The 17,201-nt window shown below is 46.7% G+C and overlaps 1 protein-coding gene across 4 annotated transcripts in view; it reads right to left on the bottom strand.

The window, feature by feature from the left end:
- The window catches only part of NBEAL1 (neurobeachin like 1), a 139,618-nt gene that overhangs the window by 107,173 nt on the left and 15,244 nt on the right, over positions 1 to 17,201 (bottom strand). For all 4 annotated transcript variants that reach the window (XR_014163085.1, XM_081889448.1, XM_081889447.1 and 1 more), the window contains exon 3: positions 2,684 to 2,775. Coding sequence is in view for 3 of the 4 variants with exons in the window: in XM_081889448.1 (XP_081745574.1) it covers positions 2,684 to 2,775 (92 nt within the window). In the remaining variant the exon portion in view is untranslated. The remainder of the gene's footprint in view (positions 1 to 2,683; positions 2,776 to 17,201) is intronic.

Here is a 17,201-nt window from a genome sequence, read left to right as displayed (position 1 = left end):
CTATGTAGCGAGGTATAAAACACGGTAATTCATATCAATTGCTGTCCTTCCACGTTTCAAATCTTCCTACCATCAATGCTTCATAAGCATTTCATTGTAATGTATTCTAAGAGACGGCATTCTTCCTATGCAATCTGGTTATTACAGACAGCAAAAAAATGATACTCTAAAACACAATGTAGAGAAGATATAATGGGAAGCAATTTGCTATTTGATGCCAGCTATCCAATACTCTATACAGTCTCGCCTTGTCTTTAGCTGCCTAGATATCTTCCCTTGTTCATCTGCTGCAATAAAAGTCCAGTCCTCTATGCTGATTTTCTTTTTAGGTCGCAAGTTTAATCCCATCATTAATCTCAGAGGAAAACAGCGGATTTTATACTGAGCGCTCAGTAACAGCACTGGAGAGTAATGGGGAGGGAAGCTACTGTTCATGCATTCATGTCGTCTTTAAAAAAATACTATTAGTTAAGAGGGGGGAGACACACAATCCATTTAATCTTTTATTTAAAAAAAGGTATTCACAATCTGCTAAGCATCCTAGTCCACCTGTCATTGTCTTTTTAAAAAAATAATATTTATTAAAGTTTCAAAGAAGTTACAAAAATGAAAAGAAGGAAAAAAAGAAAAAAAGAAAAAATACAAAATACAGAAAAATAAAAACAATTAAAAACAAATCAGTCTTTCCATGTCCTGTCTTTCATTTACTTGTTTCCCTGACCTCCTCACACCTCCCTTTTTTGTATTCTAATTCAATAGTTGTTTCAGCAAGTCCTTACCATTTTTGCTTTTATCTTGATATTTTATCTTAATATATTGTAACTTTACATTTTGACCTGTTAACAATCCATTTTTTAATATATTTTTTTATTAGATTTTCTTTTACAAATTAAACAACACAATCTTGTTCTCATATTTCCAATTTTTTGAACTTCCACCAGCTCCTCCACCAATCCATTTTTACATACCCCTTTGTAACATTATTGCTAAAACCACACCTGTCATTGTCTACTGGTAATGTGTCTCATCCTCTCAATCTCAGGAATCTATGATGGGTTTGCACAAAATCACAACCTCCTGTGACAAATGCAAGCCCACCAGCCATGGGTTTGAAGTCCACCTATAATTTGGTGTCGGTGTTTGGGTTCAGTCTCAGGTAAGCGGAAATACGTCTACCGCTGTTGCTGTTGAACAGGTTTAATCAATCAAAAGGTTGATTCAATGGTCATCATCGAAAGCAAACCAAGGCCAGGATCCTAAGCATCCTTCCTTAGGGAGTAAACCCCACTAGACATGGTGGGAACTGACTTCTGAGTAAATGTGTCTATGACTATGCAGCTGAAATCACATACTGAGGTCATTTCCTGGTTCACCGCAAACAAGAATGTTTACCTGGCTCTGTAATTTGGCAGCTCAAAGCCCATTTTTAAAGAATGAACACCAGGACAATCAAGAAATACCAGTGTGGAACAAGTGGGGTGGGGGTTAAACACGTAAACACAGGGCTTATTCACACTGAAAATTTATTTTGGGTTACTGCTGGTTCCCCTTTGATTTAACCAGCAGCTGACCTGGGAAAACCTAGGGACTGGGAGCGATTCCACTGGAAGTTAATTACACAGTTCAGTCACATTTGAGAGCAAACTGAGAGATGTAAAAGCTTGTAGTGGCCATGATTGGCGTGGCAGATAAAGGCAGAAGGAGCCCAAATGAGCACCTGGGAACAGGAATTTGGCAGAACTTCAAACCGTGGTTTCTGAAGCTGGCTTTTTAACTAACCTGATTTTGTTAATAAACCACTCTCTATAGTTCACCCAACAAGCGGAGATTCCATGTAAAAAACTTAAGATCCTGCTATCCGCTCATTCCTACTCTTTGCTTCCTGAAACTTATCAAATTTGTGACCCACAAGAGGAAACACAGCCCAACTCCTCTCCACCCTGCCATGTGAGGAAAGGAGGGAAGCATGAAGGCCCATAACTCATTCCAGCTTGTGTATGTCACACAATCCCATGGTTTATTACTGTATTTTTCGCTCTATAGGATGCACCGGACCATAGGAGGGGGAGAAGAGGGGGGGGGAAATTCTTGTTCTCCCCCTCTAAAACAAGGTGCGTTCTGTGCGTTCAAGGTGCGTTCACCGCCAGCCTCAAAGACCAGGTTGGGGAGCAGCGCAAAGGCGGCGTGCCGCCTTCCCGCTGCCCCCCGAGCTTGTGGGGCTGACGGTGGGGGGAAGGGTTGCACCCTTCCCCCCACCTTCGTACAGCCTTCGTAGCCTCCGCAGGGCAGTGGGGTGAAGGCACCCTGCTGAGGCTTTGTGCAGCTGTCCGCAAGCTAGAATAGCGAGACGGAGTGCTCCGCAGTGCTCTGTCTCCCTGTTGTGGCTTAGGGCTTAGCTGCGCAGCCTGCATTCGCTCTATAGGACGCACACACATTTCCCCTTAATTTTTTGGGGGGTGAAAGTGTGTCCTATAGAGCGAAAAATACGGTATATCATATGGATGCAGCCACTAAGTTTTCTTTGCACTTTCTCGACTTTCTTTGTCGAGCAAAATGTCTGCACACAGCACAGCCACAATGTAAAGAAGTCCCAAAGAGATTGCATATATCAACACACACATACTTATTAAATCAGCCATCTCACTTTTAGGCATCAACACAAAGAACTATTATTTCTACATACCTAGTGGGCAGCTTTTCAAAATCCACATCCAAAAACTGTTCGTAACTAGAAACAAAACTGTCCAACCAGAGCTTCAAGTAGTCTGGGTCTTTCTGCGAAGGCAAACAGATTTAAAAAGTTAATTTTTCTTCCGGAAGCATTTGTAAATGTGTGTGTCCAATGCTGCCCCATTCGTGCCCCCCAAGTTTCCTGCCATAATCATGTATTACTTGGTGTTGAGGTCACTTTAAACTTCCCAGAATACCACTCTGCTTCCTGACACTGCTGCCCTGATGCTGAGATATTCCCTAACAAGACTGACCATTCTCCAGAGATTCCACTTCCCAAAACACTCAAAAATATTAAAATAAAACATAATACGACATCAGCAACTTCATACAACTTTTTTAAAACCATATCCAATAAATTGGGAGGAAGACAAGGAGATTGACCTGTTGGGTCCCCAAGACAGGCTATGAGATGATGATGATGATGATCTTAGTATTGATTTATTATATTATTTATACCTCACCCATCTGGCTGGGTTTCTCCAGCCACTATGAGATGGAATGGATGGGCTTACAATGGTAGAACAAATGCAAGCTTAAAAGGACAGAAGGTCAATCTCTCCTTTCTTCAGTTGACAACAGATCTCAGGAAGCAGGACTGGAAAAGACCTAGCAACAAGAAACCTCAAAGCTGCTACCAGCAACAGTGCAGAGCTAGGTGGACGAAGTATCTGAGTCTGTAGACACAGCTTCTTGTCTTTAACATATCCTTAGATGTTATAGCTTAGCTAGAAGGTATAAGAAAGAACATCTTTTTGGCAGAAGGCAGAGCAGAAGGGAAGGCTAGGGAGCAACTGAGCAGAGCCAACTAAGAGAATGTCGAGGTGGTCGTTTTTGCCAATGACAGTCAGACGTCATTGTGTCACGGCTGGCCAAGAATAAACTTTGGCTGCAGCTCATAGCCAGTGAGCAAAGAGCTTAAGAATGAGCCCAAGTCTGGACGACACGCTAAGCCAAACCTTAGCTTAGTTTGGAGCAGAGCAGGAGTAGAAAAGACAGGGGAGGTGCAAAGCAGCTGAAAGGTCTTCTCCAGAAGGCCACATATTCATGCATTAAGCTAATTTAGTTTCCCATGCTGGGTGAATCAGGCCACTGGAACCATGCCAAGTTCCATGGTGATCACAGCTAGTCCACCACTTTGAGTGGAACAGTCACAGCAATCTCTCGTGCTACTGGGTACTTCTCTCACAATACGTCTCTCTGCCATGATTTAGCACTACCATTGCTGCAAGAAGCTGAGCACAGTTTGCAGAAAGCTGATGAAGCTCCTGTGGAAGTCAACCACATAAAGACTTGGGCGGAGCAGCTCTCAAACTTGTGGGCATTGGCAAGTCCCACAATCTGCTTTATCGGGTTTGCATTTGCATGGCGAATCACTTCCAAAATTCCCATCCCTTCTCAAGTGGTTTGAGAGCCTTGAGTCACCATCTTCATCTACCCAAGCAAAAGCACCTGAATGAATTTCAGGAGAAGCTGTATGGAACACAGGGACCTGGAGAATTAATTGCAACCATTTTTTTAAAGCCGTGTTGTTGGCACCCGTCTGTCTTGAGAGACCACTGGAGTGTGCATCTGGGGCAAAGACAATCCACTGGAGAATCACAGCACCTGCTGTGGTTGCAGAGACCGGTAGCTCGTAACTGCTGCTTCCTCCTGCATTGTTTCTGTGGCATAAGCAGCATCTACCGTATTTTTCGCTCTATAGGGCGCACCAGACCATAGGGCACATCTAGTTTTTAGGGGGGGGGAATAAAGAAAAAATATTATTTCCCCCCAGCCGTGGGGCTGGGGGGGAGCCTGAGCTTCCCCTGACCCCAGAACAGGTCCAGGAGCGGCGGGAAGATTGCGTGCAACCTCGCCGCTGCTCCCAGAGCTTGCGGGGCTGGGGACGGGGGAAGCCCGAGCTTCCCCCGACCCCAGCCCCCCAGAACAGGCTGCTATCTGCAAGCTTTTGGAGCCTGAAGGCTTGCGGATAGCTGCCTGAAGCCTGGAGAGCGAGAGGGGTTGGTGCGCACCGACCCCTCTCGCTCTCCAGGCTTCGGTGAAAGCCTGCATTCGCTCCATAGGACGCACACACATTTCCCGTTCATTTTTGGAGGGGGAAAAGTGCGTCCTATAGAGCAAAAAATATGGTAAGTGACCTCTCCAGGGTGCAAGCCTAGGCAGTGTGTAGGAAGGTCCTGGGCTGACCAGACAACAAATCTCCACTCTTGGCCTCGCAGATGTGGTCTAAACAATACCTTTAACACCAGCTTGGCTGCAGGTCACATACAAGATACCATCCAACCATCTTTGGCTTTCCACTCTGGATTTTCATATGGTTTACTTCTTAGCCTTTTCTTCTCTCAAAGATGTCCCACAAGGCAATGGCTACAGGCAAATGTAATAAATTTCCTTCTATACATTACGGGGAACTTGTGCTCCTTCTAGAATCCACTGAAGCATCTCTTGGCCTCTCACTGATAAAAAGTAGTCATGCTCTCAGCATCAACCACGAGGATAAGGAATCTTTGCTCAAAGACAAGGACAGACATCAAAAGACTATTCTAAAATAGAAACACTTCTTCGGGAGAAGAAGAAAAAACAGAACAGGAGGGTGACTCACTTCCAGAGTAAACAGGAGTCCTTAACTAGAGTGTTGTGTTGCTTTTAAAAAAACATTTCTGACCACCGCAGCTGACAAATCAGCCCATTCACCTACGTGGCAATGTATTCAAGAAATAAACACGACTCCTAAGGAAATAGAAACTTCCATGTAAGACACCGATTTGTTTCAATATAAACCAATGTTGAACTACAGTCATAGTAACCACCACAAAGGCTCGGTGCTACTTTTCCTGGGTGTGATGTCACAAATCACACAGGTAATCTGAAAAGGTTATTCTTCAGCCCCAGTCAACATGGCCAATGCTTTAATATGAGTCACAGTACAACAACTTCCAATAGGTACCACGTCAGCTACCCCTGAGCTAGGTCAATCACATTGCTCCGGTATCGACTCACAGATAATTCAAGGAGCATCTTAGATTCCAAAATAATTCCTGTGCGATCAAGTTTCTATCTCACACGCAGTTCCTACAAGAGCACAGCAGCTTCCCTGCAGTTCGAAGTTTGCTGATCAATCCATGCAAGTTGGCAGGCCAAGCCAACGGAGACTAGAGATGTGAAGACTTGGGGGTAGGGGATGGAAAAATGTATGGGGGGGAATCTATACACACACACACACACACACACACACACACAAAACACACTTTCCCATTCTTCTGCCAGTGTCCTAAATATGGCGGCAACAGAAAAATTGGGGAGGAAACAGTTTTCCATCCAAAATTGTCCATCTTTCCCCCAGACCTTCACAGCTCTACCCAGGACACAACAGCAGGTGGGACCAATGAGTGTAGTCTCGCTTTCCCCGTCACACTTTTGGAATCGAGTTGTGTAGGGTGGAGGGAGGAGAATGGGCACCCAAGTAAGGCTTCTGTTTTACAACTGGCAGTCCGCATTTGCAAACTCCCTGCTGTCACCAAAAGCCAGAAAAGGCACATCCTAATTTAGAGAAGAAAAGCTCCCAATTTCAAGTAGAGCTAGTGACCTCCTGGAAAGTGGTATAGCTGCTTTCAGTCAAGAGGAATGTCAAAATTAATAAGTAGAAGCAGTGGGGAAGGGGGAGAAGCAGTGGCCAGGGCTGCAGGCTTGATCGTTACCCATAATTCCATGCATTAAGTGTTTGTTAAAGAGAACAAGAGGCCGAGCTATGGCAAGTGGGTGCCTTTTGGTGTGTTTCCTAGAAACAAGTAGCAGAAAGAGCAATTAGCAGTGTACTACACAGCTCCAAACAACTATGCTTGGAATCTCTGAAAGTACTCATAGCGATGCTATATATAACTTGTTAGGGTACTTGTATCTTGTTTATTATGCAGCAAAGAGAGAGATGGGCATACTTGAGGGCTTCTCCTAAGCATCCGGTTGGCCATGGTGGGGAGGGAATGGTGGACTAGATAAGGCAGGGGGAGCTGACACGATGCCCGGCTGTTATATTATGATGCCCATCATCCCTGACCATTGACCATGCTGGCTGGGGCTGATGGGAGCTGGAGTCTGACAGTTTCAGGAGGGTACCAGTGGCATGCAGTTAATTTTTTTTCCGTAGGGGAACAGTTAGGGTGACCTTGCACATTGGAACAGCATCATGTTTCCTTCACTAAGCCGGGAATCATAGGAAAGGAGGCGCCAGGGCTTTGGCCAGATACTGGAGCCCTCCTGCCTCCTTCCCAAAAGCAGGAGGGCTTTGGGAAGGTGGTGGGAAGGCTCTTGGACCGATCGGAGCATCGCGCCTCCCTCCCTAAGCTGGGGAGAAGCTTCCCAGGCTTTGGGAAGGAGGTGCCAGGGGAACATTTAGGGAACCAGCCTAGTCCACTGACAGCACACCACTGGAGGGTACCGTATGACCTACCCCTGAAATAAAGCCTTTGGTGTGATCCAGTAAAGCTGTTATGTTCTTACTCTTTTTTAAAAAAGAAATTCTGCAGTTCAGCAGCTCACATTTTTTCACCAAAAACCCTGAATACTCCAACCTGCCCAAAATAATGCAAATTTGATCATAATTTAGTCACAGAGCTAGACTGGAGCCGTGCTCTTCCGAATAACTAGAAATCTTATTATGGCTATGGGAGTGATTTTAATTCAACCAGTTGGACAGTATTTCCGAATTCACAGGACTTCGGTATTTTAATTCCCTGGGCTTCAGTAAAGCAGTCTTCACAAACCTGGTTCTCTCTAGATGCTTTGGACTACCAAATGGCATGGCTGTGCTAGCTAGGGCTGATGGGAGTTGTAGTCCAAAAAATATCTAGAGGGCACGAGGTTGGAGAAAGAAGTCTTCCTTGTTTGCCAACCTGAACAGGAAGTGGAGGTCCCTAAGCAAGGTTAAGCAACAGACCACAAAACAATATACCTGTCACTCAGCAAGCCTGGCATTAGCTCATTAAGAGGTTATAAGGGAAATGTCAGGTTTTGGTGCTCCACTACAATATTGTAAGAGACGCTGGTGGCGCTGTGGGTTAAACCACAGAGCCTAGGATTTGCCGATCAAAATCTCACGATGGGGTGATCTCCCGTCGCTCGGTCCCTGCTCCTGCCAACCTAGCAGTCCGAAAGCACGGCAAAGTGCAAGTAGATAAACAGGTACCGCTCCAGCGGGAAGGTAAATGGCGTTTCCGTGCGCTACTCTGGTTTGCCAGAAGCGGCTTAGTCATGCTGGCCACATGACCCAGAAGCTGTATGCCGGCTCCCTCGGCCAGTAAAGCGAGATGGGCGCCACAACCCCAGAGTCGGCCACGACTGGACTTATCAGTCAGGGGTCCCTTTACTTACAATATTGTAAAAAGGCACAGCTGGATTCTTCATTTCATACATACTACAGTGGTACCTCTAGATGCAAACGGGATCTGTTCCGGAGCCCCGGTTGCATCTTGAAGCGAATGCAACCCGTGTCTGCACGTGCGAGGGTTGCGATTCACCGCTTTGACGCGTGATGTCATTTTGAGCATCTGCACATGCGCAAGCTGCGAAATCCAGAAGTAACGCACGTTCCATTACTTCCGGATCGCCGGGGAGCACACCCCGAAAACGCTCAACACGAAGCTACTTCAACCTGAGGTATGACTGTATTTGCCATTGCAAAACTGGAATCGCAATGTAAAATAAAATCCAAACATAGTGCTACTTACAGAATTACAGGTCATGACAAAAGCTGTAATTAGATAACGTTTTAAAGGATTTTGTAGAGCAGTTGCTTAAACAAAAGGGCATGGCATCTAAGAAGCAAAAAATAATAAATAGGTTGTCTATTTTCTTTCAAGCTTAAGAGGTCTGAAAAAGCACTCCACCAAGCAGAGACAAAAAGCATGGCTTTTCAGTTTGGAGGGACACATTCAGGATTTGCCCAGAAATGGCTCTGCAACTCTGCAGCTGCTCTTCCAAGCAATACTAAGCCATGATGGGACCGCTGCATATTCCTGCATTGGACTAGATGAGCCTCAGGGATCCTTCCAACCAGGGTTCGAAATTAGCAGGCGCCAGTCAAATTTTGCGACTGGCAACCAGCCTTTTGCAACTGGGTGGAGATGCCATTTTTGCTGCGGGGCTGCCTGGTTTGGTAGCAGGGCTACCAGAAAAACAAAAAGGCAACTAGACGTTTTGTTTGGGTGCCCACACCCTAGGTCCCAGGAACCACGTGGCTCCCAGCATTCCTATCCCAGTTTCTAACACTGTTTCCAGCTCTACAGTTCTGATTCTCTGATAAGTTTCAAAACAGTCCAGTTTCATAACCCATGGCTTGAAGCTAGCTTGTTTCAGAGCTTATCGGGGTTTGTTTTAACCACAATCCATGGTTTGTACTCAACAATAGGACAGGTTTTCTGGAAGCCGAAGCTCTGCCAAAGCTCTCCTCTTCCCAACTGTGCTGTAGGGGGAGAGGTGTAAGGGCCCTAGGCTCATGAAAGCACCTTCCTGCTCATATCAACAGTGTTACATGTGGCTAAGCATTACATGTGAACACAGCCAATGGCTCAGTTCATATGCCAATGATCCAACTGAATCCATGCAGGTTTCCATGGTCTAATTGATTCCCTATGGCTCAGGAAAGGGAGGCGGGTGGCGCTGTGGGTTAAACCACAGAACCTAGGACTTGTCGATCAGAAGGTTGGCGGTTCGAATCCCCGCGACCTAGCAGTTTGAAAGCACGTCAAAGTGCAAGTAGATAAATAGGTACCGCTCTGGCGGGAAGGTAAACGGCGTTTCTGTGCACTGCTCTGGTTCGCCAGAAGCGGCTTAGTCATGCTGGCCACATGACCCGGAAGCTGTACGCCGGCTCCTTCGGCCAATAAAGCAAGATGAGCATAGCAACCCCAGAGTTGGTCACGACTGGACCTAATGGTCAGGGGTCCTTTTATGGCTCAGGAAAACGATAGCATGCTCTTATGTTCAAACTGAGCTACGTTTTGCACAAATTCAGTTTGTTCTCTAATTGTGGCTTAGACAAACAATGGTTTGTCCAAGCCAGGATGGGATGGGGGAACTGGAGTGAAACTTTGATCGCTGCAGAAATAATAGGGGCTGCACCAACATTTGACGATGTTGATCAGGCATAGGTAAACTCGGCCCTCCAGATGCTTTGGGACTACAATTCCCATCATTCCTGACCACTGGTCCTGTTTGCTAGGGATCATGGGAGTTGTAGTCCCCCCAAAAAACTGGAGGGCTGAGTTTGCCTATGCCTGATGTTGATCAAAAGCCACCAATTCTTGAAAACTATTTTGTTCTTCTCATTCTTAGGACTTGTATGTAACACACATGGGAGGGTGAGAAAGATCACTGTCTTGCTGCTACAGTATATTTTTAATATTGACAATGCTGTTTAACTAGCAGGCTGGGTAATAAAATCAGACAAAATGATACTGGATGAGTTTCAAACTGTTCATTCCCTGCGCCAGCATCTTGGTTCTGTACCATCCATTCCTTATCTCCCGTTGTTATCACGGTGCTGCCACCATTACCACTGCTGTTCCTAGCCTAGCTATATTTGTCCGAAATGGGTTAAAGGCATCATATGATGGCAGTCATCTGCTGACCAGGACTAAACAAACCAAGATACCAGGAGGGAAGAATTAGGAATGCTCAACTCTCAGGGATGCACCAAAGATTGTGATTAAAAAAGGGAAAAAATAACCTTGTTTTGTTGCTGTCAAACAAGACAAATTCTCATTTTCGAAGGTTTGCAAATGTTAAAGGGTATATTGTCAAACACTTGAAATTTAGGGTTTGTTCTTATTTCAGGGTTGTATCAGAGCACACCTACTGAAATTAATGGACACGGCTAATGCAGGTCCAGTAATTTCAATTTTCAGTTTCAACTTCCCATATTCCAACAACTTTCCTTTGCAATGCTATACAAAATGCACCAATACAGTGGTACCTCTGGTTAAGAACTTAATTGGTTCCGGAGGTCCGTTCTTAACCTGAAACTGTTCTTAACCTGAGGTAACACTTTAGCTAATGGGGCCTCCCGCTGCTGCCGCACAATTTCTGTTCTCATCCTGAAGCAAAGTTCTTAACCCGAGGCACTATGTCTGGGTTAGCGGAGTCTGTAACCTGAAGCATCTGTAATCCGAGGTACCACAATGATAAAGTGTTGTGTGTGCTCCACGTGTTTTTTCCCCAAATAAATTTTATTGGTTTTCATGTAAATACAAGCCGCGTCGTGTTGTTTTTAAGAAAACCAAGTTAACCTTCCGCATGCAACCAATCATATACAGTGGTACCTCAGGTTACATACGCTTCAGGTTACAAATGCTTCAGGTTACAGACTCTGCTAACCCAGAAATAGTGCTTCAGGTTAAGAACTTTGCTTCAGGATAAGAACAGAAATTGTGTTCCGGCGGCGCAGCAGCAGCAGGAGGCCCTATTAGCTAAAGTGATGCTTCAGGGTAAGAACAGTTTCAGGTTAAGAACAGACCTCTGGAACGAATTAAGTTCTTAACCCGAGGTACCACTGTATATATAGTGTGTGTGTGTGTGTGTGTGTGTGTGTGTGTGTGTGTATATATATATGCAGGTTTTGGTGTCCTCGGGTGTCTTCCCGTGTAAAAGTTGGGGTGTCTAGGCGACGTTTCGACGAGGTCTCACTCGTCATCTTCAGGCTGGTGCTTTCGGCTTCTTGTTACTGGAACAGAGCAGGATCTCAGTGTTTGAGTTCCTATAAATACTGTTGAGGGGGTGTGGTGTATAGCCTCCAATGTTCTGGGCAGAGAGGAAGTTCCCAGGCTAGTGTGCCTTTTCTTCTTTTGTTCCTTAATTACTTGAGGGATATCTTGAGTGATTTCTTGAGTGATATCCTGAGTACCACTTAGGTGGGTCATTAGGTGTGGATTAGTTGCTAAAGTCTTTGTGTCTTGACCTCTTGAACTTTGTGAAGAGTTTTTCTGAGAAGATGGCTGTACTGCACTTAGTTGTGCTCTGGCTTGGCTTCGTGTATAGGGGCGAGCTGTGGTTTTGTGGCCTGTGTCAGCCAGATCTGTGTAGGGATTGCAGGGGGGTGCAGCATCCGGAGGTGCCACCATGGTTTGGCTACTGGATGGTGTCTGTAATTTATCTGTGGAGAGGGTCTGGGTTTGGGTCTGGTGTGGTTGATTGGTGATGGCGTTCTGTGTGCCTCTGGATCTGGTGTCAGTTTTTGTGGGGAGGGCTAATTTCCAGATGTCTGGCAAGCTCGCCCCTATACACGAAGCCAAGCCAGAGCACAACTAAGTGCAGTACAGCCATCTTCTCAGAAAAACTCTTCACAAAGTTCAAGAGGTCAAGACACAAAGACTTTAGCAACTAATCCACACCTAATGACCCACCTAAGTGGTACTCAGGATATCACTCAAGAAATCACTCAAGATATCCCTCAAGTAATTAAGGAACAAAAGAAGAAAAGGCACACTAGCCTGGGAACTTCCTCTCTGCCCAGAACATTGGAGGCTATACACCACACCCCCTCAACAGTATTTATAGGAACTCAAACACTGAGATCCTGCTCTGTTCCAGTAACAAGAAGCCGAAAGCACCAGCCTGAAGATGACGAGTGAGACCTCGTCGAAACGTCGCCTAGACACCCCAACTTTTACACGGGAAGACACCCGAGGACACCAAAACCTGCATTCCTGTACCCGTGAAAATCTACGAAAGCATATATATATATATATATATATATATATATATATATATATATATATATATATGCCTATGTCCTATGACAGGAAGGGGTGAGGAACTAAGCAAGGGACTAAATTCCTGCCCCCGTCCACTCAAAATCCTTATTCAACAACTCATCTGGGCTCTGACCTTTCACCAGGCATCGCCACATATTTTCACAAGCACGTAAGACCGAGATCCTTGCTTTCCTATCAAATGGAAGTCAAGCAGCTTCTCGGGAGCCTGAATTCTGCACCAAATGCAACATTTTGCACTCCCACAGAATCCCAGCAAAACACACATGCGAGTCTTACATAACACACAAACAGGAGACAAATAGGATTGGCCGGCTTGAGCTTGCAAGAGCAACAAAATTTGCACGCCTTGAAATTCTAATAGCTTCAGATTTTCTGCCCCACGTTCTGCATTTTTACAGCATGCCACATATGCTTACAAAACCCAGATGAGACTCTCAACCATTTTCTACCCCCTCACTCCCAGAACTGCAATCCTATGCATGTTTACTGGGGTAGGGGGAAATCCCACTTAAATCTGTTTAGGATCGCAGCTTCAGTTTCATTAGGGCACGGGTCAGCAAACTAAGGCCCGTGGGAGTTTTCTAGACGTAGATGTGACCCAATTGCCTTCAGGATCCGGCCCGTCAACTGTCTGTGGATCAGTGTGAGGATTCTGTTCATATATTTTTCTGCGACGCCATCTTTTCTCCCTCTCCCTCACACCGTGGCAGCGCCTCCTCCCTCCCTCCCTCCTGGCTTCTCCCTGCCCTGCCTAGAGGAGGAAGGGAGCAAGGCTAAGCTGGCTGAGCGCCATTTTTTGCAGCCCCTCTCTGGAGCCAACCCTTTCATGCCGCTCATCTTCCCTTCGCTTCTGCTGCCACCACCCTGGAGCTCCTGTGAGCTCTCCTTGCTGGCTGTGCAGCGGCGATCTGGCCTCCGCTGCCGGCGGGAGGGCCCCCATCCCACCCCCAAAGTGCGGAAGAGCAGAAGGCCCAGCAGGCCGCAATGCAGCACCAACCCCAGGCGAGGACCCCCCATCCAAACAATGACTACCATCAGTGCAGGTAAGAAAAAAAAATAATTTTAATTTTTATCATTTGCAGTACTGTCTGGCCTGCCTGGTGCTCTTGCATGGAATGTGTCCTTTTCAAATGCATCTGTGGGTTATCTATGGGGCCTGCCTGGTGTGCATAGTGTGCATAGGAATTTGTTCATTCCCCCCCCCCAATATTGTCCAGCCCCCTACAAGGTCTGAGGGACAGTGGACTAGCCCCCTGCTGAAAATGTTTGCTGACCCCTGTATTAGGGAGGTAAGGTAAAGGGACCCCTGACCATTAGGTCCAGTCGTGGCCGACTCTGGGGTTGCGGCACTCATCTCGCTTTATTGGCCGAGGGAGACGGCATACAGCTTCCAGGTCATGTGGCCAGCATGACTAAGCCGCTTCTGGTGAACCAGAGCAGCACATGGAAATGCCATTTACCTTCCTGCCGGAGTGGTACCTATTTATCTACTTGCACTTTGCCGTGCTTTCGAACTGCTAGGTTGGCAGGAGCAGGGACCGAGCAACAGGAGCTCACCCCGTCACGGGGATTCGAACCGCCAACCTTCTGATCAACAAGTCCTAGGCTCAGTGGCTTAACCCACAGCGCCACCCGCGTCCCAGTCTACCTAACAGTACAAACCACCTAAACCTTCCAGATACTCTAATATCTTTTGCCTCTGAACGCTTCCTCCAAGCTAACTACAGGAAGCCCTCAACTTACGGACATTTACCTTTTGTGCATTCAGCTTTTACATGCATGGCCATTTAAAAATAAAAAGGGGAGAAGGGTCAGGGAAAAATGACTTTGGAAATGCCATTTACCTTCCCGCCGGAGCGGTACCTATTTATCTACTTGCACTTTGACGTGCTTTCGAACTGCTAGGTTGGCAGGAGCAGGGACCGAGCAACGGTAGCTCACCCCGTCGTGGGGATTCGAACCACCGACCTTCTGATTGGCAAGTCCTAGGCTCTGTGGTTTAACCCACAGCGCCACCCAAGTCCCATGTATTAGGGAGAGGAAGCAGCTAAGCAGGACACATTCTGTAAAGCATCTTCCTTTGTCTGCCCAAGACCTCCGCTCCTTGTCATGGGATGACCCATTAATGCATCCTCTGCAACCTGGAGACCTCCATATGTTTCTGACTACAACTCCCACCAACCTAAGCCAGCTTCCAAGGCTGATGGGAGTTGTAGCCCAAAAACATTTGGAGAGCACCCAGTTGAGGGAGGCAAGTCTAGACAGAGACTCCGATGGCACATTCAGAATGTTTCTAATGTAAGAGCCATCTTAAAAAGCTAGACAGCATCTTAAAAAGTAGAGACATCACCTTGCAAACAAAGGCCCGTATAGTAAAAGCTATGGTCTTCCCAGTAGTGATGTATGGAAGTGACAGCTGGACCATAAAGAAGGCTGATCGCCGAAGAATTTATGCTTTTGAATTATGGTGCTGGAGGAGACTCTTGAGAGTCCCATGGATTGCAAGAAGATCAAACCTATCCATTCTGAAGGAAATCAGCCCTGAGTGCTCCCTGGAAGGACAGATCCTGAAGCTGAGGCTCCAATATTTTGGCCACCTCATGAGAAGAGAAGACTCCCTGGAAAAACAAAAAAAATTCCTTCCAGTAGCACCTTAAAGACCAACTAAGTTAGTTCTTGGTATGAGCTTCCGTGTGCATGCACACTTCTTCAGATACACTTCTGTGCATCTGAAGAATTGTGCATGCACACGAAAGCTCATACCAAGAACTAACTTAGTTGGTCTTTAAGGTGCTACTGGAAGGATTTTTTTTTTGTTTTGACTATGGCAGACCAACACGGCTACCTATCTGTCCCTGGAAAAGAACCTGATGTTGGGAAAGATGGAGGGCACAAGGAGAAGGGGACGACAGAGGACGGGATGGTTGGACAGTGTTCTCGAAGCTACCAGCATGAGTTTGACAAAACTGGGAGGCAGTGGAAGACAGAAGTGCCTGGCGTGCTCTGGTCCATGGGGTCACGAAGAGTCGGACATGACTAAACAACTAAACAACAACAACAAGAGCCATTCTAGGCAACATCCCAACACCTCCTCTCATATCAGGCAATGCAAAAACGATATTCCGCTGGGCAACTTTAGCCAAATCTTCTTCATATTATTTCTGTATCCCTTCTCCTGCTTCTTTTGCAGCTGACTCCATAGCTTTCGGAAGATTAAAGCATCTCTCAGAAAATCTAAAAGCATCCAAGTACATAAAATAAGTGGTTGCTGGAAGCAGCAGTCTTATTCTGACTCAAAAGGCAAACTTTTCTAAATGCTAACCCAGTGACAGGTCATCTTGAGTCAAGAGCTCCTGTTGATTTTTCCACATCAGACAGGTGGGGAACCTCTGGCACGACAAACATTTCTGAACTACATCTCCCATCAGCCTTTGTAAGCATGGTCAATGGCCAGGGATGATGGGAGTTGGAGTTCAGAAATACCTGGTCGGTCAAAGGTTCCACCACACTTGGTTTTATGAAAAATGAAAAATACAAAATGTGAGAAAAGGAAGGACCTTACTAAAGCCACCTGTTCTGGGCCCTAGAAACAAATTTATTGTGTGTGGATATCATTCTGTGCTGTTTTGCCACCTGAGGCAAGCGTCAAAATGGCGCCCGTCCTCCCATTCCATACATAAATGCCAATTGGATGGGCAGCTGAATCTTACTACAACGCTGGCAGTGAGGAAAGAGTCCTCGGGGCACTGTTATACAGTGGTTTCGCTCCTTCCTCCTGGACCGTGTTCAGAAAGTGGTGGGGGGGGATGAGTGTTCAGACCCCTGGGCCCTCACCTGTGGGGTGCCTCAGGGTTCCGTCCTCTCCCCCATGCTTTTTAACATCTATATGAAGCCGCTGGGAGAGATCATCAGGGGTTTTGGGCTGGGTATCCATCAGTATGCAGATGATACCCAGCTCTACCTCTCTTTCAACTCAGAACCAGTGAAGGCGGTGAAGGTCCTGTGTGAGTGTCTGGAGGCGGTTGGAGGATGGATGGTGGCTAATGGATTGAGGTCGAATCATGGCAAGACAGAAGTACTGTTTTGGGGGGACAGGGGGCGGGCAGGTGTGGAGGATGCCCTGGTCCTGAATGGGGTAACTGTGCCCCTGAAGGACCAGGTGCACAGCCTGGGAATCATTTTGGACTCACAGCTGTCCATGGAGGCACAGGTCAATTCTGTATCCAGGGCAGCTGTCTACCAACTCCACCTGGTACGCAGGCTGAGACCCTACCTGCCCGCGGACTGTCTCGCCAGAGTGATGCATGCTCTAGTTATCTCCCGCTTGGACTACTGCAATGCGCTCTACGTGGGGCTACCTTTGAAGGTGACCTGGAAACTACACTTATCCAGAATGCGGCAGCTAGACTGGTGACTGGGGGCAGCTGCCGAGACCACATAACACCAGTCTTGAAAGACCTACAGTACGTTTCCGAGCACAATTCAAAGTGCTGGTGTTGACCTTTAAAGCCCTAAACAACCTCGGCCCAGTATACCTGAAGGAGCGTCTCCACCCCCATCGTTCTGCCCGGACGCTGAGGTCCAGCACCGAGGGTCTTCTGGTGGTTCCCTCATTGCGAGAAGCAAAGCTACAGGGAACCAGGCAGAGGGCCTTCTCGGTAGTGGCGCCCGCCCTGCGGAACACCCTCCCATTAGATGTCA

Source organism: Podarcis melisellensis (assembly GCF_964234715.1).
Source record: "Podarcis melisellensis genome assembly, chromosome: 1".
NCBI classification, from domain to species: domain Eukaryota; kingdom Metazoa; phylum Chordata; class Lepidosauria; order Squamata; family Lacertidae; genus Podarcis; species Podarcis melisellensis.
The sequence above is the reverse complement of the archived record's forward strand: the minus strand, read 5'-3'. Positions and strand labels throughout refer to the sequence as shown.